The sequence below is a fragment of the Mustela nivalis genome, assembly GCF_964662115.1.
Source record: "Mustela nivalis genome assembly, chromosome: 5".
Taxonomy (NCBI): Eukaryota; Metazoa; Chordata; class Mammalia; order Carnivora; family Mustelidae; genus Mustela; species Mustela nivalis.
Genome location: NC_139024.1, coordinates 152,356,245 through 152,379,292, shown reverse-complemented (window position 1 = coordinate 152,379,292; position 23,048 = coordinate 152,356,245). Strand labels below are relative to the sequence as shown.

The 23,048-nt window shown below is 42.5% G+C and overlaps 1 protein-coding gene across 3 annotated transcripts in view; it reads right to left on the bottom strand.

Moving 5' to 3' along the window:
- Nucleotides 1–8,169: 8,169 nt before the first annotated feature.
- LOC309865110 (uncharacterized protein) overlaps nt 8,170–23,048 on the bottom strand; it is a 285,659-nt gene continuing 270,780 nt past the window's right edge. For all 3 annotated transcript variants that reach the window (XM_082731325.1, XM_082731324.1, XM_082731326.1), the window contains exons 7-9: nt 19,196–19,257; nt 10,045–10,144; nt 8,170–8,608 (exon numbers count right to left, since the gene is read on the bottom strand). In XM_082731325.1, the coding sequence (XP_082587451.1) occupies nt 8,314–8,608; nt 10,045–10,144; nt 19,196–19,257 (457 nt within the window). In that variant the 3' untranslated portion in view covers nt 8,170–8,313. The remainder of the gene's footprint in view (nt 8,609–10,044; nt 10,145–19,195; nt 19,258–23,048) is intronic.

Genomic DNA, 23,048 nt, shown 5'->3' with positions numbered 1-23,048 from the left:
AAGGAAGGAAGGAAGGAAGGAAGGAAGGAAGGAAGGAAGGAAGGAAAGAAAGAAAAGGAAAGAGAAATGCTTTGATGCGTATCCCTTCTAAGCCATATGAATCCAGAACCTCCTCACCGGGCTCATGCCCCGCACCCCCCCTTCCCCGCTCTGTCCTCTGTCCTTCCACCGTGGCAGAGCTGGGCCATTCTGTACGCCTTCCTGCCCATATGAACCCCAGTTGCTGAAAAAGTGAAGCCAAAAGAAACAGCCAATAAAAACAGAAACAGCTGTAACAATTCTGCACAGCATGATCTTGATTTCCTTGAGTTTTGTGTTTTTGCCTCTTTTTGCTTGCTCCTTTGCTGTCTCTCTCGAGCTCCGTTTTTCATGATACAACACCTTCCGTGTTGGGGCCTGAAATGGAGCAAAGACACACTCCCTGCTTCTGCAATCCCCTGTAATGCAGAAATAGTGTCCCTTTTGAGTCCCCAGCTCTCAAACAGAGCCGAGGGGAGGCTGAAGCAAGGGGACTGAGCCAAGAATCGGCACCAAAGGCAGGTGCAAAGATTTTTTTTCCCCCAAAACAGAAGTAATAGACCCAGCTCTCAAATTGGCTCCTCCTAGCTGCTGCTGTTGCCAGCGGGTGTCCCCGCTGTTAGGGGCCTCCGCGGAAGCCAATTCTTTTGCATTTCAGCTCTGTGTGTTTGTCCCTGCCTCTCTCCAAAAGAAAACCTGTCCTGAAGCCTTCCCCGGGCGGGTCTTTACAGTGGCTTGATTTGAAACCCATTTCCTCCAACTCAGCCACGCAAAGGTAGTTTGTAAATGCACTGAGCTGTTGGAGGAATGGTATGAGTGGCTTCAGAAACAAACCAAAAAAAAGGGACAGACCAGAACACCTCGGAGCACCGAGCAAACAGAGGAGGAATGACTCCCTGCAGATTGCCATCAGTGCCGTCTTTCCTGTCTGTGCAGGCTCACGAACCCGGGAATGTTTACCTTCCTCAGAAGGCACGCACAGTCAAAGACACGTTCCTTCAATCCCCTCCCCAGCAGGTGCTGTGCCCCAAACCCACGTTCCAGCTGAAAAGCTTGTCGTGGGTGGCACTGACCTCTAATGGTTAGGAAATCCTCCTTTTGGCTTTATTTTCGTAAGGGATTGGGTGGTATATGCTTTGTTTTGTTTCCCTCCAGCTGCTTCCTTTCTTTACCCAAGTTCTGGAACAAGCCCCAGTCTGGGCTAAGCCCAATGGCGAACTGGTAGGAATAAGGGTCCTTTCATCGGGGCACAGCCCTGTTTTTCAGATGGTGTGGAGCAGATCTGTAGTTTATTATTAATAATAGCATATGCGTGACACCACATCTTCAAAGGGCTATGCAAACATTAATTCTTTTGTGATGTGCAAAAAGCAGGCAGCAGCGTCTTTTTCAAGTGAATCTCCCAGGCTTCTGGAGAGGGGTGGAAAAAAACACAGCTCCAGCTAGAGATGAATGAATCAAACCCTAGAGGTCTAGGATCTGGGTCCAATTGAGGAGAGCTTTGAGAAAAAAAAAAAATCCAGAGTTTTATCTGAACTCTAGCATGTTCCAAATTCTACCCTCTTTCACACTCACATGGAAGTCTTTCGAAGGCAAGCTGTGGTATCTTTGTTCTGGGGATAAAATAAACAGAATAAAAGGGAGAAAAACAGAGCAGGACAAATGTGTGTTTTCCACAACGTTGAAATGCGATCTGAGGTCTCTAGCAGCAAGGATTATTCTCACCAGTTTGCTGAAGCTTGTCCTTCAATTTTACTTAATGAGTGGTTTCTTTGTCCAAGTCACAATCTTCTGTTAAAAAGTGACCATTAATATCTCATTTGGCAGAAACACAAAAAGAGAATCCAGAGGTCTCACCTTCCACTGGACCTCCCCCAAAGATTCCCGCCCCCCAGTATTTTAAAAATAGAGCATTTGAAAAAAAAAAATATATATATATAGTACCAAATGCTATATATATAGCATTTGGTACTTGCAAAAGGATAAACATAATATATATGTCTATGTCACAAGGCATAATTCTAAAGTGAAGAGTAACAGAACCGCTATCTCACTTGGACACTAGAACGTCACCAACGGCGGCTGTGTGTTTCTTCTTCCCACCCCTTGCCTTCCGGACCGCGGTCATCATGGTCCTGAATTCTGTGATGTGTTCCTGTGGCAGACTGACCACATTAATACCCCCCATTAATGTCGTCCTACGGCCTTGGCCTTATAATGTTCTCGTCCCCTCCCATTTTAAGGCGAGGCTTGGTACCATAACTTGCGTTTGCCAATAGGATGTGAGCAACACACACGCACAGTCCTGCTGGCCCTTTGCAGGACTGTGCTTGCTTGTTCTCCCTTGGGGCCTTGTCATGAGAACATGGCCAGACTAGCCATCCGGATGGCATCACACTAGGTCAGGGCCATCCTAGAGCAGTCAACAGCCAAGACAAGGGCCTGTGCCAGCCCAGATTACCAGAACTACCTGGCCAACCACGGCTCCCCTGTCAGCATGAGGGTGCCCAGCTAGGCCGGCCGAGCCCCAGCAAGATAGAGTGAACGCAGCAGACGGACACGCTACATAAATACTACATGTCTCCTTACATCACCAACCTGTGTAGTGGTTGTGGGCCGTATTTTTGGCCAATAGATGATTTAGATGATTCCCTTCCTCTTTTTGAAAAAGCCACAGATGCATGCAGTGTGGAAAAGCATACTGCTAGGCCCTGCCAATTTATCTTTTTCTTTTCTTACAATTTTACCACACCGTATTTTCTTTTATGACTTGCGTTGTCCACCTATCATTAGATTTCTTACTTCCATTCACGTAGTTTGATGGACAGGGATTTGTCCTCACAGTGATTTGTTATTTAGTTTTTGTGACCCTAAACTGTCTTCTCCATTCGTCTGTAGATTTCCTATTGAAAGGCATCTGGATTGCTCTCCGTTTGGGTTATTATCAACAATAAAGTCACTCATGTATGTCTCCTAAAAGCTCATTTACAAGTTTCTCTAGAGCACATACACCTAGGACTACAATGGCAGGACTAATGGGTTTTGAGAATGTTCAAATTTTGAAGCTAATGCCGCACCATTTTCCATGCTGGGAGTAAGAACATGCACCTCCATCAAAATATATCCTCCAAGGTCCCCCACCCATCTACATCAAACCAGCAGAAGCAGAAGCAACATACAGGAGCCCTTTCGGGAGGTTTCAATGGCTGAGTCCTAGAAGCAGCCCGTATCACCTCTGCTCACACGTCATGGACTCAACCTCAAACACATGACTTGTTCGGTGCAGGTGTCCCTGGGAAATGTAGTCCAGGAAGAGGAGGCAATGAGCTGACCACCTCATCAGTCCCTGACAGCTTCTAGTCCTTCGAATACTAAAATACCTTTTATTAGGTAAGCACCCCACCGTCTATACAGCACATTCATGTAAAGTTTCTTACTTTCACACGCTCACCAACTCTCTTGGGAAATTAGATCAATTATCATTATCCTCATTTTGTAAGTGAGGAAAGTAGGGCTCAAAGTGGTTAAATGACTTGCCCAAGGTCACAAAGTTAGTAATTTGCTAGAGACAGGATATTATATCAACTCTTTTTCCCTAAAGTCTTGTCCCATTTCTAGTATAATTAACCTTTCTTTTCCCCAATATTCATTCATCCAACAACTGAAATTAATTTTTGTATAACTACTACATGACTACTGCACTATGCGTCCTTCTAAAAATACAAAAAAAAAAAAAATGAATATTGTAGGGATCCTGCCACGAAAATCCTTTTTGAGTTTTCTAGGTGGATATTAGCTGCTATCTACCTGCTGTCTCTATTTACTCACTTTTTACTCACAGCTCAGTCTCCTCACACTAAGTTCACCAATAACTTTCCATTCATGGTAGATCTAGTTCAGGCCTCATCTTATTTGAATTCTGTGAAACCATCCCAAATTGTGGCCCCTCCCTCTTTGTCCTGCGATCATCCTTTAATTCCCATGATCCTACACTGTCCCGATTTTCTTCCTACCTCTCTGTCTAGTAATTTAAATTACAGTTCTCTTATCCTCTGCTAATGGGTCTTTGCGTATTGAGAATACCTAACCCTACCTGCCACAACCAGATCTTTCTTTAAAGACCCAAACGAAATATCACCTTCTCGGTGAATTTGTACCTAATTCCCCAGGTAAACGGAAGTATCTCCAATGTTCAGCAAAACTTGATTCTGAGTTCCTTCACAGCACTGACCATGTTCCATCTCATTAATCTTCTGGTCGACTTGAGATACTGAGTCTTACCCGTTGAACTGATCTCCTTTGAGGCTCAATCCTGGTATATCCTGTCTTCTCAATTCTCATTTTTGGCTGAAGGCTTTTATAAATGCTGTCTCCTCTACCTGGAAGACTTTCTCTTTAACCGGGTTAATCCCCAAATCTCTTTCACAGCAAAAGTGACTTCTTCCATAAAGCCTCTCCTGACCCTGCCATGAGTTCAGGTCCCCTTGTTACGTGCGTACTTGTCCCCCTTGGCACTTGTCACAATTGTGGTGCAATATTCAACTGTGAAATTCATTTCATTTCTGTTTATTCCATTAAACTTTAGGTCCTGAGATCACAAGGTCCAGGTGTGTAGTCTTTACTGATGTACGTTCTTTACATACTGTGGCCCTTCATTAGATGTTTGTTGAGTGAAATAATTTTATTACGGCAGAGTAAAATCTCAATGAGTTTTTAGATTCCCTCTCATGCATGACTCACAGTTGGCTAAAATCAAGTTCTTTCTTTCTTTGCCCACCCAAACTCTCCTAGAGCCTCATTATTTGGTGGCTCTCATGGCAGAACTATATTTGCTTGTAGACATCATCTTACAAGATGGAACCCACTGAGTTTGCATTCTGCTATTCCACCTACACCATCTCTTCTACTTTCTGTCATCTGACTACATGATAATCAAGTCACTGACAAGGGCTGAACAGAACAAACAAGAGTCGAGGCTCTAAAACCTGCCTCTTGAAACTACTTCTTAGTAGATGACTGATACTTCACCAGAGAGGTTCACCTTGCCATCTATATTATCCTGATCATGGCTAATGTTTGAAGGAGAGTCTGTATATCAAATACCCTTATACTGCTCATGAAAACCTAACCTTTTAAGGTCCAAAAGAAATGGTACTGTCATGATCAAATTCTACCCAATTTCTCTAAACAAAAGTGCTCTCTTCTGCCTCCAGGTATTCCCATTGTCTTCCTGCCATTCTAATCTCGCTGATCACATCCTGACGTGTGTTACTGCTGATTGTTTGAACAGTCCTAATCCTCATGACTCATTTTCAGTTCCTTCCAAGCAGCAAGGGCTCATATCTGCTGCATTGAAATGACTACTTATTGAATATCTCCACCAGGCCAGAGACTGGTATTTTAAATGCACCAACTTATTTCTTTTTGGGGTAAATATTACAAGGGTGAGCACTTCAGAGATGAGGAAACCGAATCTTAGAGACGTTAGTTTACTTTATAGTCCTCATCTGGCTTGGGTCCTGGCTCTTAGCATATAGTAAATGAGTGCCTGTCAAATTAAAGTATACAAGTGATGTCGGTGGCAATCTGTACAGGGATTCTGCCCTCCCAGAGACTAGGATATTAATATCTTGCATTCGATACCGACTGGACTACATCTGAGCTGCTGTTCCAGATGAAAGTTCCCTGATGCATTATTAATTCTCTCTTTCAAAGAGAGTATGCATTCTATATTGCTTCAGGCAAATAGAGACAGGACAGATGTGTTATTTGGAAAAACACTGTTGCAGGAAACAACCGTATGCAAATTATGCCTCTCTGTACACTTCAAAACCCATTCTTAAATGGGTAAACTTCTTCAAGGTGACACACTGACATTGTGAAATAATTTCTCTCATTAGACTACACTGGCTACAATTCAGGCTTTTTAACGGAAGACCGAGGAGATGAAAACTGTCTTCCAAAAGCACGGAGTGATTGTTTCTACTGAGGATTTTTCTTCTCAAGCGAATCTAGACAAATACACAGTGAGATAGAGCGGATAATGAGGACTGTAAGTGATTCCAATGGGGAATTTGCACAACAAATCTATATTTTTCTTTCGGAGTCAGCCACAAAAATTCAGGTTGAGGGTCATGTTTTATACAAAGGTTTGCACAATCTTTGCAAATGTACAGGATTTTTTTTTTTAAAAGGATTTATTTATTTAAGAGAGAGAGAGAGAATAAAAGGGTGGGGAGCAGTGGGGAGAGGGAGTCTTAAGCCGACTCCATGCTGAGCACAGGTCCCGACGTGGGGCTCAGTCTCACAACCCTGACATCATGATCTGTGCTGAAACCAAGAGCTGAATGCTTCACCGACTGCACCACCCAAGCGCCCCCGATACTTAATCTTAAGGAATGTTTTCTGCTCATTTCTGCTTATAAGAACATCAGCTGGACGACTTCCTCATTTACTTTTATCTATCTATCTATCTATCTATCTACCTATTTTTAGAGAGGGAGAGGTAGGGAGAGAATCGCAAGCAGGCTCCATGCCCAGCACAGAGCCAGACATGGGGCTCGATCTCAGGACCCTGAGATCATGACCTGAGCCAAAATCAAGAGTCAGATACTTAACCAATTAGGCCACCCAGGCACCCTAAAAGTATAGGATTTTCTAATCGAATTTCCTTTTATAGGTAAGAAAACATAGACCTAGCGAAGATGAAGTCTCCCAGAGCACAAGGCAGTTACGTTAGAACTCAGATTAGGGCCCAGTGTCCAGCCCTGGAGTCAAGCTGCTACATCACTGTCACCCTACCCGCTCTTGCAAATGGGTCCCCACAATGTGTAATTTCCATGCCAGAGTCCTGGGACACGACCATCCAGACTTCCGGTGGCAGCTCATGCCCCCACTGACCTGTGCAGCCTTGCTCTCTGGCCTGGCGTTCTCAGTTCACTGGTCGAGACCAAGTTTCTTCCATGTAGTGGGCACTCATTTGACTGTCTGTGCATCCCATAGGGCTGGGCCAAGACACTCTTCCCTCCCGTGAGCCATGACTAGAGAGATCTGTAACACGACATGCAGCAGGACACAGTAGGCAGGGCCTGGCACGGACTTTATTTTTTATTATGTTCAGTTGGACAACATATAGTGCATCACAAGATTTTGTTGTAGTGCTCAATGATTCACTGGTGTGTATAACTCCCAGTGCTCATCACCACACGTGCCCTCCTTAATGCCCATCACCCGGCTACCCCATCCCCCCACTCCCCTCCCTTCTGTAACCCTGAGTTTGTTTCCCGGAGTCCAGAGTCTCTCATGGTTTGTCTCCCTCTCTGATTTCTTCCCACTCAGTCTCCCTCCCCTCCCCTGTGGTCCTCCACACTATTCCTTATGTTCCACATATGAGTGGAACCATAGGATACTTGTCTTTCTCTGCTTGATGTATTTCACTCACCATAATCCCCTCCAGTTCCATCCACGTTGATGCAAATATTGGGAATCCATCCTTTCTGATGGCTGAGTAATGTTCCATTGTATGTATGAACCATATCTTTTTATCCATTCATCTGTTGAAGGGCATCTTGGTTCCTTCCAGTTTGGCTATTGTGGACATTAGCATGGGCTTCAGAATCTAATAGCAGGGCTGTCAATCCTGCTTCTGTTCATTCGATCTATCTACATGCCCCACCCCCAGCCTTTCTAAAGCCTTCTGAACTTCAGCTTCCTCAGCTTTGCCATGGGAGACATCATGGCTACTCTACATTGTTGGGATGGGGACCAAGCGAGGTAATGGAAGATGATGAGTAATTCATTGCCATTTATTAATGCTGTCCTTAAATTGTGGGCACAAGTTTGCACTAGGTTTTCTGAGTTGTCGTTTTCACTGGCGGTTGTTACGGGAACATATCTTTTCCAGGGGTGCCTGGGTGGCTCAGTTGGTTGGGCATTTGACCTTGATTTCAGCTCAGGTCATGATCCCAGTCAGGCTCGTGGGATCAAACCCCGTGTCAGGCTCCATACTCAGCAAGGAGCTTGCTTGTCCCTCGTCCACTGCTCCTACCCCCAGCTCACTCTCACACGTACTTTCTCTCAAATAAATAAAATTTTTTTTAGAGAGAGAGAAAATAGATCCTTTTTAGAACATGAAAAAACAATCTACAGGGATCATATTGAGAAGAATATATTCCTGATAAATCACCTTTACATAAGCAGAATGCCTGGAATGGACAAAGGATGTTAAGGAAAATAGAAGAACCTTCTTTCTATATGTTGTTTCCACCCCAGACATTCCGTTTTTCTTTTCTTTTTTCACTCGAGTAGTTCAGTAGGCTGGATCCAGTTCACCTTCAACAATAGCCTTGAGATGATGTTTAGGAGCCTGCACCCCTGTATTAGGCAGGGTTCTCGAAAGAAACAGAAGTCATAAGAGACTGACTTGTCCAAAGCAACCCAGTTCCTCATCCGTGCGGAGCGCCCTATGCTGCTGATGTGAGCCAAGGCCCAAGAGAGCTGCCTAGTGATGGCCTTCACAACAACGCAGGAGGATTTGCAGGTTCCTTCTTGGTGATCAGTCAGCTTAAGGAATTCTTCTCCATACGTGTCCCTATTTGGAAAATAAGAATTAATTACCGAGCTCCGAAGCACATTATCACAAAATCCAAGTTGGCTGACACAAAAGCATCAAGTGTATGGGTACTAGGATAAAGTCCTTCTGCAGGTGCAAGATTTAGAGAGAGGAGTCCACAAGACCACACCTACTTCTAACTGTTGAAGAGTGGATCTATAATACTGTATTAGATTCAGGTGTACAACACAGGGAGTCAGTATTTAGACACATGATGAAATGAACAAGACCACGCCCACTTCTGACCGCGCTCGTCACTTCAGGGATCCCTAAGGCTGCTGTTGGGTTCCGTCATTAGCTGGAAGGGCTTCAAGTACACTTTGACCTCAGTTAAACACCGGAAACTATTATACTGCTTGTTAGGAGTATCGCAGTTGAGAGATACAGACTAAACTCGGCCAAGGGAAAGGGGATACAGAGCAGAGTCGAAGAAAGTAGGAAATGTGGATCCTCTGGCTGTCCTTTCCCCAGGGAGTCAGGATCCACTTTACTTTCCTGGCACTGACGTGTGACAATATGCAGAGAGTGTTTCCAAGCAGCGGAGCTCATTCAAGCCTCAGCGTCCAGAGACTTCACTGGGGCTCCGTCACCTCGGCATGACTAACTGCCCAGACGGCTGATCTCAGTCTCCAGCCCCTCCGGCTCATGCATGATGCAAACCCCATCCTAAATCACGTGGTTGGGGCAGCCCAAAGCTTTCACTCCAGACAGCGGTTGCTCCCATCTGGCTGGCCAAAGGCCTCCAGGTAAACAGAAGCGCCTTTCTCAATGTCAACTTTTGGACAACTTCTCTAAGATGACACATTCTAAGGCCCTTAGAGATTCCCTCCCAAGAAACAAGGTCAGAGGCCAGATTTCTCTCTGGGGAAGGCTGAGTTCTTTACCCCCCAGTTGGAGAGTTGGTTTTGCCCAAGGATGCTCCCTTATTGTAACTAGACAAAAAAGAAAATCTGTAAGTGGCCTTATCCATGAAACAAACATTTCTTTGGCGTGTATTTTATTCGGGTCTTCTCTGAAATGTTTTCCTGACACTGTCTCCATTAGCCCTCACTGCAGCCTGCTACGGTGGGCACTAGTTTAATGGTACTTTCGAGATGAGGAAACTGAGGGTTGCCTCAAATTGCAGAGCCGCCGAGTGACGATGATGTAATGAACAGGAGGCAAGGGAGTGCAGAGGTACAATGAGGGGACTGTAAGAGTTCGTGCTAATCCTCAACATCCTGCAAATGTACTGCCTTTCCCATGGGACATAGATCTCCACACACACAGCCAAAGAGGCCAAGGTCACTGAATGAAAATCGTCCCGTACCGTCATTCTGTTCCACGGGATAAGTGAATTCGGATCGCCACAAGTGACTCCTCTTGCCATGCACTTAAGAAAAGTAAATGTAAGACAGAAGGACATGAAGATTTACCATGAGCTCATGGTGCCTTGATCAAAGGAGGCTTCATTGACAACAGCATTCCAAATGGTCTTTTTGTCTGGAATCCCAGAGATCTGTACACCCTGGGGCACTGCACAATGATAAGATTCAGGGTGAGTGAAAGGCATGCCTTTCTTCATAAAACCGGATAAGGGCAATTCTGAAAGGGGAGGTGGGAAGACCGGTGTTTGAGTCTTCCAATATACATGCCTTGTCAGAGAGAGAAATTTAGAAAAGAGAACACAGGGATGCTGGGAGTTTAAAAATGGTTTCCCTTAAATCATTCCCTATGGGGCTGGCCCGTGCCAATCTTCACATACCCCAGGATGCCTTGGTTTGGTACCAACTTATCTGGCTGATCCCATTTCAATTGATCTCAGACTTGGGGGTAAAGCTTCCATTAACTTGCTGTGTGACCAATTGTGTTGATATTTCATAAATAAATTGGGAGTCCTGAAAACGGACTGAACATACACGGAATTCAGGGTGAATTCTCCAGCCGGAGAGTCTGACCCGACACCAAGGCGGGGAGGGGAGTCTTCATTTTTCTGAGGAACGGTGATTGAAGGGATGTGCCCCCAAGGGAGCCGTGAGGGAAAGTTCCCGCCGCAGCCCAGGACAGGACAAACGATGCAGTCTACCATCACATAGCACGATGGAGGACTGCTTCTACCCACAGTCCCCCTTCCATGGCAGAGTGACATCTCCAGGGTGGCCGGTGGTTCCCACGACAGCGACACAGACAGCCAGATGTGGAGAAGTGACACGGGCCAGTTCTAAGCGGCCGAAGTTGCTGTTAGTGGAAAATCATGGGTCGGCCCCCTCTTAGGCCTGTTTCTGTCTGAGGAGAGAATTCCCAGAGGAGGAGGGAAGGAGCTCAAGCTCCTTCCGGAAGCCAAAATGGCGAGCATGAGCAGTGGAAGGACTATGTGGGTCTGGAGCCATTTTTAGGACCATTTTGTACCTCCACGTCTCACCAGTGGGTGGTCTTGGAAACATCAGTTACAAGGCTGATTTTAAAGAAATATGAAATACAGATGTTTTCCCCTTTTATTGCCTGTAAATTTTATAAACAGGTAATTGTGAAATTTAATATGTAAAATTGCCTCACTCCGAGGATTATTTTATAATGATTAGAAACGCAACGATCTTTAAAGAAATTTGGCCAAAACACTGTCAGTGCCTCATTGTAGCTACACTCTACAAACACTGCAGCTTTCTGTTTTCAATAGACTTAGAAAGGCATCCAGTCCACACCAGTATAATGAGTTGAAAGTGAAAAGTTTTAGTTAAGTACCCAGTTGTACAACTCCTATGAAGACAAAGAAGAATGGTCTAGGTTCGGTGCTGACTTAGCCCACAGGATTGACAAAGCTCTTAGACTATTTGGTTTTGTGTCCCCAAGGTCCATACCACCTCATAGATCACAGTCCTTCGAATTGGGGGCTTGTAGAGTCTGGAAAATGCGCACAGACCCTCTCCTGGCCCTGGTGCATGAGGTAACTTCTCAAATGTCTCGAACTTTTAGTTGAGAGGAAGATGGGAAGCTTCATCACTTACAGGATAGGAAGCTTCCATAAGACAGGGAACCCCCAGCAGCAGCAGCTACCGCTCCAATAAAGTGGAAAAGAAAACCAGAGAGAGGGTTGACTCTCAGCACTTTCCTCAGAGGGAGGGGTGTACGCTCAGCTTTCTTGTCTTTGGCATCTATAATGAAGACCTGGCCAAAGCGTATTTCTAGCCACACGTGGAAGGGTGCGGTGCCTTGAGGTCATGGGTAAAGGCACCGGAAAGGGAGGGTAGATGTGTTTCAGACTTTGCTTGGGAGAATTTGCCTTTGTTTCCAATTCATGGCCTTCTTTAGCCATGACATAGCATAAATGGAAGACGGAGCTTAAAAAATAAAGAAAGAAAGAAGGCAGGATGGTTTTGTTTCTGCAAATGCCTTGAACAAAGCATGTGTTTCTGTTTAATACTGGACAAGCTCCAATTGATGTCTAGATCCTTGTCAAAATGTTTACTTTTCTGTGGGATTTTTTTTTTCCCCCCAGTGGGGCATTATGAAGCCATGGCTATGAGGCTGGGCTTCAAAGCTGCGGCCGCCCCCGCCCTTGGAAAACCATTGTTGGACCCACTGCCCCATCCCTGTTCAAATTAAATCTTACTTTAAAAAAAAATTATTTGGGGCCTCAAAAAGATCAATCTCCGTACAAAACGAGAAGAAACTGAGGAAGAGTTGAAGGAAATTCACCAAAGCAACTACTGAGACAACAAATAATGAATGTTTGTTTTCCTTGGGATCCTCTGCGTGATTTTTTGGTGTCATGTAAAACAACAAAAATAGCTTGTTTTATTTTTAAGCAGTCGTGAACTACTGACCTGAGTGGGCACAGCCCCTGCAGAGGTAAGTTTGAAAATAAAAAAACGTTCCCCTGTGTTCGCCTGGTTATTTTATTCAACACCACAGGCCTGTAGAAGGTAAAATACATATACCCTGAATTATAAATATGTCAAGACAATACATGAATAAGCCTGAGCAGTTTTAGCTTACATTTTCCCCAGAAAACTTAACCCTTAATAAAAGCCACATACTATGATATAAGAGATGACGGAACAAATAGAAAGAGGAAAAAAAAAAAAAAGAGTGGGTAGATAACAGCTCTTCAGTTACAAAGATAAAAGAATTTTGTAAAAATAAGCGAAAACTAAAGCCCCCGAGAGTCACTGTAAGAGGATCCGATTTCTCCCTTTCCAATCTTTAAAATCCTTTAGATCGATTCCTTTCAAGTTCTGGGTCAAAGACCCACTTTTCCATCCCCCCGCGGAGGGCTGAAATTGGATCCCCAAGTTCTGGGCTTTGGTCTTGCCTCCTCCCTCCTTCTGACGGGAGGTTTGTGAGTTAGTGTTTGATGCTTTAAAAACCATCCCCAAAGGTAGTGGCTTAAGACAACAACGGATTATTAATTCATGATGCCGAGGGCTGGCTCGCTGGCTGGTTCTACCCCCTTGGCTGTCTTGCTGGAGCCGGTAGAGCGAGGCTGACCTCATCCACACGTCTGAGACTCCAGCCCAGCCTCCAGGAGCCCCATTCAGGCTGCACCTGGGACCACAAAGATCCCCAACAGGAAGAAAGGGAGAGAGCATTGCACAAGCCCCCGTCAAGTCGCTGTGTGTACCCTGTTTGCTGTTGTTCCACTGGCCAAAAACAGCATGAGTCAGTGCGGTTAGAGCGGGTCTAGACGACGTAAGGGAGTAGATCCAGGGACGTGTGAACGATGTGAGGAGTGTTACTGTAACAACCTGTCAGTCTAGGCGCGTCAGTTCACCTGCCTGAGACGCAGTCTCTTCACCTCCAAATCGGAAAACGTAATAATTCACACTACTTTTTAAAAAACTGTAGAATTAGATGAGAAAAAATATATATGGAAACTTTTGAAAAATGAAAAGAACTCTAGAATTGTAAAATATTATTTTGACAGAGAAATCTGTATTGTTCCAAGCAGTCCCCCACCCCACTACACATGTTTTTCATTTTTACGTATGTCCCAACCACTTTTAAATAAAATCACCCCAATAGAAAATAACAAACTTTTTTTGTTTCTATATTATAAAACCAAATCACTTCTTTTTAAGATTTTATTTTTAAGGAATCTCTGTACCCTGTACTCACGACGCCAAGATTAAGAGTCGCACGCTCTACTGACTGAGCCAGCAAGGCGCCCCCCCAAATCACTACTTTTTTAGCTAAATTTTTATTTATTTTTTATATTTTTTGTTTTTTTTTAAGATTTTATTTTTTTTAAGAGATCACAAGTAGGCTGAGAGACAGGCAGAGAGAGAGGAGGAAGCAGGCTCCTCGCTGGGTGGAGAGCCCAATGCGGGGCTCGATCCCACGACCCTGAGATCATGACCTGAGCTGAAAGCAGAGGCTTTAACCCACTGAGCCACCCAGGCGCCCCTAACTTTTTAAAACACTGAATTCAATCACCGGAGCTATCTTCAGCAGAAAAAAATCTGATGCCGTCTAACCTAATGTTTACAGAACTATGACTTTGTCTACACAATGCCAAAATATCCGGTTTATTTAACAAGTTGGTTTTTGTAAGGCATCGAGATGTCTCATCTACTAAGGATTTTGAATCTCTACTGCTCAACTGGACTGTTTTACTTCATTTTTTTTTTTTCATAAGGTTCTACAGCTGCCCGCTTAAGAGCTTTCATTAAGAATATGAACATTCCTGAGATTAAAATGTCTTTCGCTGAGAAAAGGGACTTTTATCCACCACACCCAATGAATCTCTTCTATAGTTAATTCTAGCAAAATAAATCTCTTCTATAGTTAATTCTAGCAAAATAGAACCACCAAGAGACTAAGCAGAACAAACAGTATGTGGAGTTACAGCTGCCAGAGAAAGGTGGGGTGTCTTCTCCGCAGCCCCTCCTGTGTGTAAAGCATGGGAACGAAGCACATTCGTGGTATCAGCAATGCTGATTGGTCCCAAGGACTCCAATCTCCTAATTTGGTCCCCAAGTTCAAGGGAGAACTAAGAGGTTTGGCACGATTTTTATATTTGGGGTTTCAATTCCTTAACTTTTACTTACCCATATGGCACATAATTTTAATTTCTTAACACCCACTGCTCCAGGAAGTGGAAGCTTTATAAGACAAGACTCGTGTGGGATGTCTGGTGGCTCAACAGGTTAAGTGCCTGCCTTCGGCTCAGGTCATGATCTCGGGGTCCTGGGATCAAGCCCCACATCAGGCTCCCTGCTCAGTGGGGACCCTGCTTCTCCCTCTGCCTCTGTTGCTCCCCCTAGCTCATGCTCTCCCCCTCTCGCAAATAAATAAATTAAAATCTTTAATAATAATAATAATAACAACAATAGTGACGTTCATTAAGGTACAACTGGAACCTTTCTCATCTTAGCACCCAGCACTAACCAGGACAGACAACCTCTTACCAATTTTTGTTCTCCCTTCTTTTTTCCTCTGCTTCCTGCTTGACCCATTTCATCTTTTTTTTTTTTTTTCCTATTTTATTTCCCAATGGTGTCATTAGCTACCGCAGGATTTCTTCCCAAACACATTGGTTTACTGTAAATCGGAGTCATGTTCTGTGATGAAGAGTCCTTTGAGATAAGGCACAGTGTTAGACTAGTTCCAGGTATGAAGGAGCGGTCATCACAACAGGTGCCCTCCCTAATCCCCATCACTGATCTCACCCGCCCCCAAGCCACCTCCCCTCTGGTGACCATCAGCATGTTCTCTAGAGTGAAGAGTCTGTTCCTGGGTTTGTCTCTCTCTCTCTTTTTTTCTGTTGCTGGTTTGTTTCTTAAATTCCACATATGAATGCAATCATATGGTATTTGTCTTTCTCTGACTGGCCTATTGAAAAGAAAACCCTCTTGAAATATGATTATCCTATGGCCATAGAGCTCTTCTCCTACAAATTTCTATCTTGACAGAGAGTTTTAGCTAGGAATTTGGGCCTCACTAGTGGGTATGAAGTTTCATATTTAGGAAACCCAAACACTCTTCTGTCACATATATGGCCTAAGTCAGTACACAGGAGTTCAAGGCCCCACAGACTCACCATATTTTAATTTGTTGATATTTCCAGCATCTAATTGGTTACGCTTATATTTTTGAATCACCACAAGATTAGAAGTGCTGGCAATAATCAAATTTGGAGAGGAAAAAAAGATTTAATTCTGTCTAATACAACTTTTGGCTTAAGTATAGTTTCTAGCATTCTAATTCTTTGAAAATGAATAAAACTGCTAATCAATAATTCATTCACAACCACATCATAAACTGAGAAGTGTAATTGTTCTGGTTTAACTTTCTGATCCTACACAGTAAAATTAGATTACACTAATTATAGCCAGAGACAGTGACCATTATGTTTTTAAATAACAATCTCCTTCTAATCCCTATGATCAGCTTCCTCTTCTATATCCAACCACCCCCAAGCAACCTCCCCGTGAGCAGTAGGAACGTGGGCTCCATCCCCAGACTTGGCAATGGAGCCATTGCCCTAGACGTAGCTGTAGAAATCCCTGCACTGGCTTTCTTCCCTAGGACTAAAGGAATGTTCCTCCCCAGGGCCTTATGCCTTCATCCTTCAAGAATCTGAACCCTGGAAATTTCCTTCATCAAGGGCCCTATACCCTCTTCCAAGACCAGGATAATGAAGTTTGACTTTAGGACAGAAGAGGAGCAGAGTTTTCATTCCTAGGCTCAAGGATTCCGCCACCCAAGAACACAGAGCGAACCTACCGATTTACCACTTTTCCCAAACCCTCAGTGCCCTTTTGGGTTTAATGTCTTTGCATGTGCTCTTCTCCGAAATCCAGATTTCTCTCCCCTTTTCACGCCTCAAGAGGTCTCCAAAAGACCCAATTCCACTTCCTTTTTGAAAATTCTCATAACTTCTCTAGATCGATTGGGTGTCTTCTCCTTCGAATTACTATAGCCTATTTTACTAATATTTACCCATACAAATTAACACATCTGACTATAATTATTTAGGCACATATTTGCCTCCTTCTCATGAAAAATTTGAGGCCAACAAGACTTAATACAAATGGTGATGCTTCATAAATATTTAATAATTATGTGTTGAATTAAATGCACTAAACACAGTCTATTTATACCCTGTTTATCAAGCACATTTCTCATGCTAAAATTCTTCAGGCTATGTCTTAGTAGCATATTACATTTTTATTAATGTAAAGGAATAGAATAGTAAACTCAAAATTAGTTATTTTCCAAATGTGGACAATTCCAAAGATTCCATCTATAAAAATAAACGTTTGATGTATAACGTAGTCCTTGATAAAGAAACTGTTGATTAGGGGCAACTGGGTGGCTCAGTCAATTAAGGGTCTGACTCTCAAATTCAGCTCAGGTCTTGACCTCAGGGTCACGAGATCGAGCCCATGTCAGCTCTGCCCTGGGCACAGAGTCTCCTTAAGATTCTCTCTCTCCCTCTCCCTGTGCCCCTCCCTCCCCACCCTCTCTCAAAAAAAATATTTTTTTTTCAATATGCTTAGTATGGTTTTAAATCGAGAGAGATGACCACAATCAAAAACATAACCAAGGAAATATATCATATTCCTATGTTGGATGCATCCATCAAATCAGCTGTTACTAACAGTGGCGTCAAACCAGAATGTCCCATCCTAGAGAAATAAATTCAGATTGATCTAGTTACTGTAACCTGCCCCTCTGCCATGTACAGAAATGGGAAATATTATCAGAGGAATCTGACGAGGGTCAGGATAGTGCCCAAGGTCACTATGGGATTGAACCTATGACAGTCTTAAGAGACAGAAAGATCAAAATTTGGGAGTCACTGAAATATGCATGGTGAATGGGCAACTGGGGCCATAGGGGAAATGCCAGTGAGGAGCAGCTGGCCAGTGAGAAGGAGAGAATAACACTGAAGGGTCTGGACAGAGGAGCTGCTGCAGGAGGTGGAGAAGGTGACATCAGAAAAGGTGGAGAAGAAACAAGAGCAAGAATGTTCCAGAAACCAGAAGAGGGGAGAACTGCATGAAGGCAGCTCAACATTACCAGACCTTGTGCACACATCACACAGGTGACCATGAGGCAGTCCTGATGTGCATTCAGAGGGTCTCAGTTAGAAGCAGCCAGATTCGGTGAGCTGGTGAATGACTGGAAGGCGATGACAGTGTCGGAGTAAAGAAAGGAATCTTTCAGAAGGCACGGAAAGGAAACGCAAACACAAAGAGGAAGCTTGAAAGATAAGGAAGGTCCAAAGCAGTTCTTAACGGTGCTTATTTTCCACTGTCATGGAAGCAGAAAATAGGCAAATAAAGCAATTTTAAATATGGTATAGTTGTATTTGCTAAAGCCATTGGCTTCCTATACAGCAGAATCTTGGTAGTTCTAGATGCTTCATACTCAATGTTCGGTCAGCTCCTTAGCATTTCCCGTGAGGTAGTTAAAACTACAAAATCTCAGACCCCACCCTGGAATCTGTCTTTTAATAAAAACTGCCAGTGATTTAAATACATTTTAAAGTTTAAAAACCACAAATCGAGATTTTATTGTCGATAACCCAAGAGAAATCTTATCCCTTATAGTTTAAAATTGTTTCAATTTATTCTATATACCCACCAGAATCACATCTAATTTATTTGTAAATATCAGCATTGCTCTTTTTCAAATCCCATAATTAACTAGTTTCAAGTTACACTATCTCGAGTAATGAACATTTCACTCTTAACGTGGAACGTCGTCACATCCAGGCGTGCAGAGGGTGTGCAGTCACTTGGGTGTGACCCTCCCTGCAGGTGCAGTGTTTTTTTAGCCCTCTCCAATTCGAGCCCTTTTCCATTTTCCAAAGGCAAATATTTTACCAATTTCTCTCAACAATGATGCTTCATTTCCTCAAACCTATCCCAGCTTATGTCATAGACATATTGTAGCAGAATAAATAAAGGGCTTCATGGTGTTTGTTTTATATGGGATGCAGCTGAAGTCATAATAGCAGAGAAGGAGAAAGGATCTGAGGAGGAGGGAGAGGATTCCATAAAAAGAAATCACACACAGAAACAAACAATCCTCGTCTGCACGATTCCAATATACACAAATTTCAGCTATCGTGGTTTAGTGAAATACTACAGGTCTCCAACAAAAGGGTTCGAATTTCAGTTACTGCAAGATATCAAATGTGAATAATCATTTGAAGTATAAACTTTGTTGCTAGCTCTTCAGTCCACAAAACTCTACATAAAAACGTCAATGTTGCACCCTATCCCGTGACCAGCGGTCACACTTTCGTCAGTCTGTTGGTGACTGATCACTGTACATCTGTTAGTTTGTGCAGGTACAGACAGAAAAGCATGTCATTCCATTGCTCCTTTGTCTCCCATTGAAAATCCCATTTGACATCTACCAAAAAAAAAAAAAAAGGAAAGGAAAAAAAAGAACAATCAAATCAAGAGGGTAATGGCCAACAAAGATGGAAGTAGAGTACAGAAATGTACAGCACTAACACTGGAAGTTAAGTTAGAATCTTTCATGCATGGCTGACCAGGGGACGTTGACCTTGCTACCAGCTGAGACACTCTGGACATATGACCAATAAAAACACAGTGAAAGAGGACGTACCAACCAACGCGAGGAAACTAGTTGTGATGAAAAGGGTCGAGTTGTCTTGGAGGAAGTGACATCTGTAAAACATAAATTTCACATTAAAAGAACGCTCGGGGATATTTCATGACACTGAAGGCACAAAGGATGAGATACCAGAAGGTGATCCACACTTCGAAGTATGGCAATTTGCCATGGCCCAGAAGATACTCAGTCCATGAGTTACATGATGAGAAGACAGCAAGCATGGTTCAAACTACCCTTGAAAATTTTTATAAAGGAACAAAGCGCTTTAATTCTCCAAATTTCTGTTTCAAATTATAAAATACTAAATAGAGTTTTACTGCTTTTTTTTTTTCATTTCCCTATACATTTACGACTGAGAATAAGAGAGTGTTTAATGTTTTAACAAAAAATTGTGAAGGTCACTGATAAACTATATTTTTTCCTAATGGCTATTAAAATTGTTTTATGCATTTTCAGTTCTCAAGGTTATTTTTACAATCCCACACTACTGTGCAGAGGACTGTCAGTAGAGATGACAGATAGATAAGATAGGCAGTATTAGAGATTACAGATAGAGATATCTAGAGAAAAGAAAAGGGTCAAAATGAATTCAGACATAGGGTAACTCCTTGAACTATCTTCTTTTGAGGTTTTTAAGTGCCAACCAAGGTCAATAAAGAGAAGTATGCTTACACATATATAGGCACTGGGTATCCAATTACGATATTCACATGTATAAAACATGCAGATCTGAGCTCAGTTGGCTGGCTCAGGAGATACACCATGTGACTCTTTATCTTGGGGTTGTGTGTGTTTAGCCCCACATTGGGTGTAGAGATTGTTTAAAAAAAATTCACAAGAAACAAACCAAAACATGCAGAAATTGAGCATGGATTTATCTTTTAACTTGGAAAGGATTTACAAGAGACAATTCCATGAGAGTCTTACCAGCAACTTGTATATAGTGAAGGAAATACATATATATTTCATATATATAATGAAGGAATATATATATATATATATATATAATATATAATGAAGGAAACTCCTTTGCAAGTGTTACTTCACTACACATGATAAATGTAATTCTAATTTTATATACATTCTAGTATTCTAAGTTAAATCATACTCAGACCCACAAGAGAAAATCTCTAAGAACAGAGTATCACTATTTCACCTATAAAATTAAAAGCCTACATAAAAATATACAACCATTTTAATATAAATATTCATTGGATCTATAACATTTTATATAAAGTAAGTAAAAATGAGGTTGGTCTTACTGACTGTTCTTAATCTATAAGGCACAAAGTGTGTAAATGCACAAGAACATGAAAATGAAGCTATTATTTGGTTTTCAGAGATTATCAAATTATAATGTAAAATTATAATCTAATTATAATGTGAAAAACAATTCCTTAAGAAAAGGTAGAAAACAATAATATACGTATGCTAAAGATGAAGGCACACAATTAGTTCAACAATGAAGAAAACTATCCTTTAACCATGAGTTGCTTTTTAAAAAAAAAAAAGATTTTATTTATTTATCTATTTGAGAGAGAGAGCTAGGGAGAGATACAGAGTGAATCTCCGGTTGGGGAGGGGCAGAGGGAGAGGGACAAGCAGACTCCCCAGGGAGCAGGGAGCCCTGCCAGGATCACAACCTGAGCAGAAGGCCCACGCTTAACCGACGGAGCCACTATAGGTACCCTGTTAGTTGCTTTCCGTATAAAATTCATTTCTGTTTTGCAGAGCTTCTCAACTGCTGAGAAACTGGCAGTTTCTCAATGGCTTTTCATTCCATAAGGTAGAGTTGCTATTGGAAAGCCTTGCGTCTAGGTGGGCCCTACGACTAGTTCTCACCGGTTGATTTACGGGAGAAAATTGATTTTATCACTTTCAGGTCAAGGTGGTGAAGAGGCCAGTGCAACGTCCCCCTTCAGGCGGTTGGCAGCAGCAGTTCAAGGATTTGGGGACGAGCAGACTCCCAAGACGGAAGAGCCTGGATCGTCATCACAGAGAAAAGCGGCCTCACCACTGGCAGCACCCACATTAGCATATAAGTGAACAGGAAATATTTATCACTTTCTCACACCATACACAAAAATAAATTCAAAATGGACTAATAAGACCTAAATGTGAAACCTGAAACTATAAAAATCCTAGAAGAGAACACGCACAGTGACCTCTTTGACATTGCCATAAAAACTTTTTTCTAGACATGTCTCCCGAGGCCAAGGAAACAAAAGCAAAAAGGAACTACTGGGAACTACATCAAAATAAAAAGCTTCTGCACAATGAAGAAAACCATTGATAAACCTACCAGGTAACCTACAAAATGGGAGAAGATATTCACCAATGACATAGCTGATAAAGGGTTAGTATCCAAAATATATAAAGAACTTAGAAACCCGACACCCCCCAAAAACAAATAATTCAATTGAAAAATGGGCAGAAGATAAGAACAGACACTGCTCCAAAGGAGACATCCAGATGGTCAACAGACACATGGAAGGACACTCAATATCACTAATCAAAAGGGAAAAGCAAATCAAAAGTACAATAACTTATCACCTTACACCTCTCAGAATGGCTAAAATCCACAACACAAGAAGCAACCAGGGCTGGCAAGAATGTGAAGAGAAAGGAACTTCCGTGCACTGTTGATAAGAATGCAAACTGGTGCAGCCACTATGGAAAAGAGTATGGAGGTTCTGCAGAAAATTTAAAAATAGAGCTACCCTATGATTTAGCAATTGCACTACTGGGTATTTACCCAAAGAATACAAAAACACTGATTCAAAGGGATGCATGCATTATTTATAAGAACCAAGATACGGAAGCAGCCCAAGTGTCCATCGATTGATGAACAGATAAGTTAGAAGTGGTATACGTATACAATGGAATAGAATTCAGCCTAAAAAAAGAATGACATCTTGCCATTTGCAATGACGTGGATGGAGCTAGAGAGCATAATGCCAAGCAAAGTCCGTCCAAGAAAGACAAATACCACATGACTTCACTCATACGTGACATCTAAGAAACAAAACAAATGTGCAAAGCAAACAAGAGAAAGGGAGACACATCAAGAAACTGACTCTTGACTCTAGAGGACAAACTGGTGGTTACAAGGGAGGAGAAGTGTGAGTGGGCGGTTATGAAACAGGAGGTGGGGATTAAGGAGTGTCCTAGCGAGGAGCACGGGGTGACATATGGAAATGCTGAACCACTGTAACCTACACCTGAAACTAATATAACACTGTACGTTAACCAACTGGAATTAAAAACTTAAAAAGCCCAAAACACACTCATCATAACTGAAATGGTGGGGTTTTACTGTGTCTAATAATATCGATAAAAGGATATTGTTTCTTAGGTACCATATGCCATACTTTCTAACCCAGTGCTGTACAGTAGAATGTTCTACAATGATGGAAATCTTTCTGTGCTGTCCAATATGGCATCCACAAAACACCTGTCGACACTGAAGGAATAAACTGTGACTTTATTTAAGCTTAAATGTTAATAACCATGTGTGGCTAATGACTACCATAATGGGAAGCTCAGTCCTCATCTTGAATAACACCATTCCAACTTCCAACAGGCTCTGCGATACCTGCCTATCTACTAACAGTCTGTGTTCCTGGGTCTTGGAAAGTTGACAAAAGGAAAGGGTAAATTTTGGTTGATTATATTTTTCTAGAGAGAAAGAGGATAACAAACAACCACCTACATCTATTACCTCCAAAACATACTTTAGTTTTCCTTCAGAAGCACCTTTGAAGGTAATGTTTACTCTTGATCGCCACTGGGGCAGAAGGCAGGGGGTTTGTCAGAGAAGTCTGGAGAATCATATTCTTGGCAA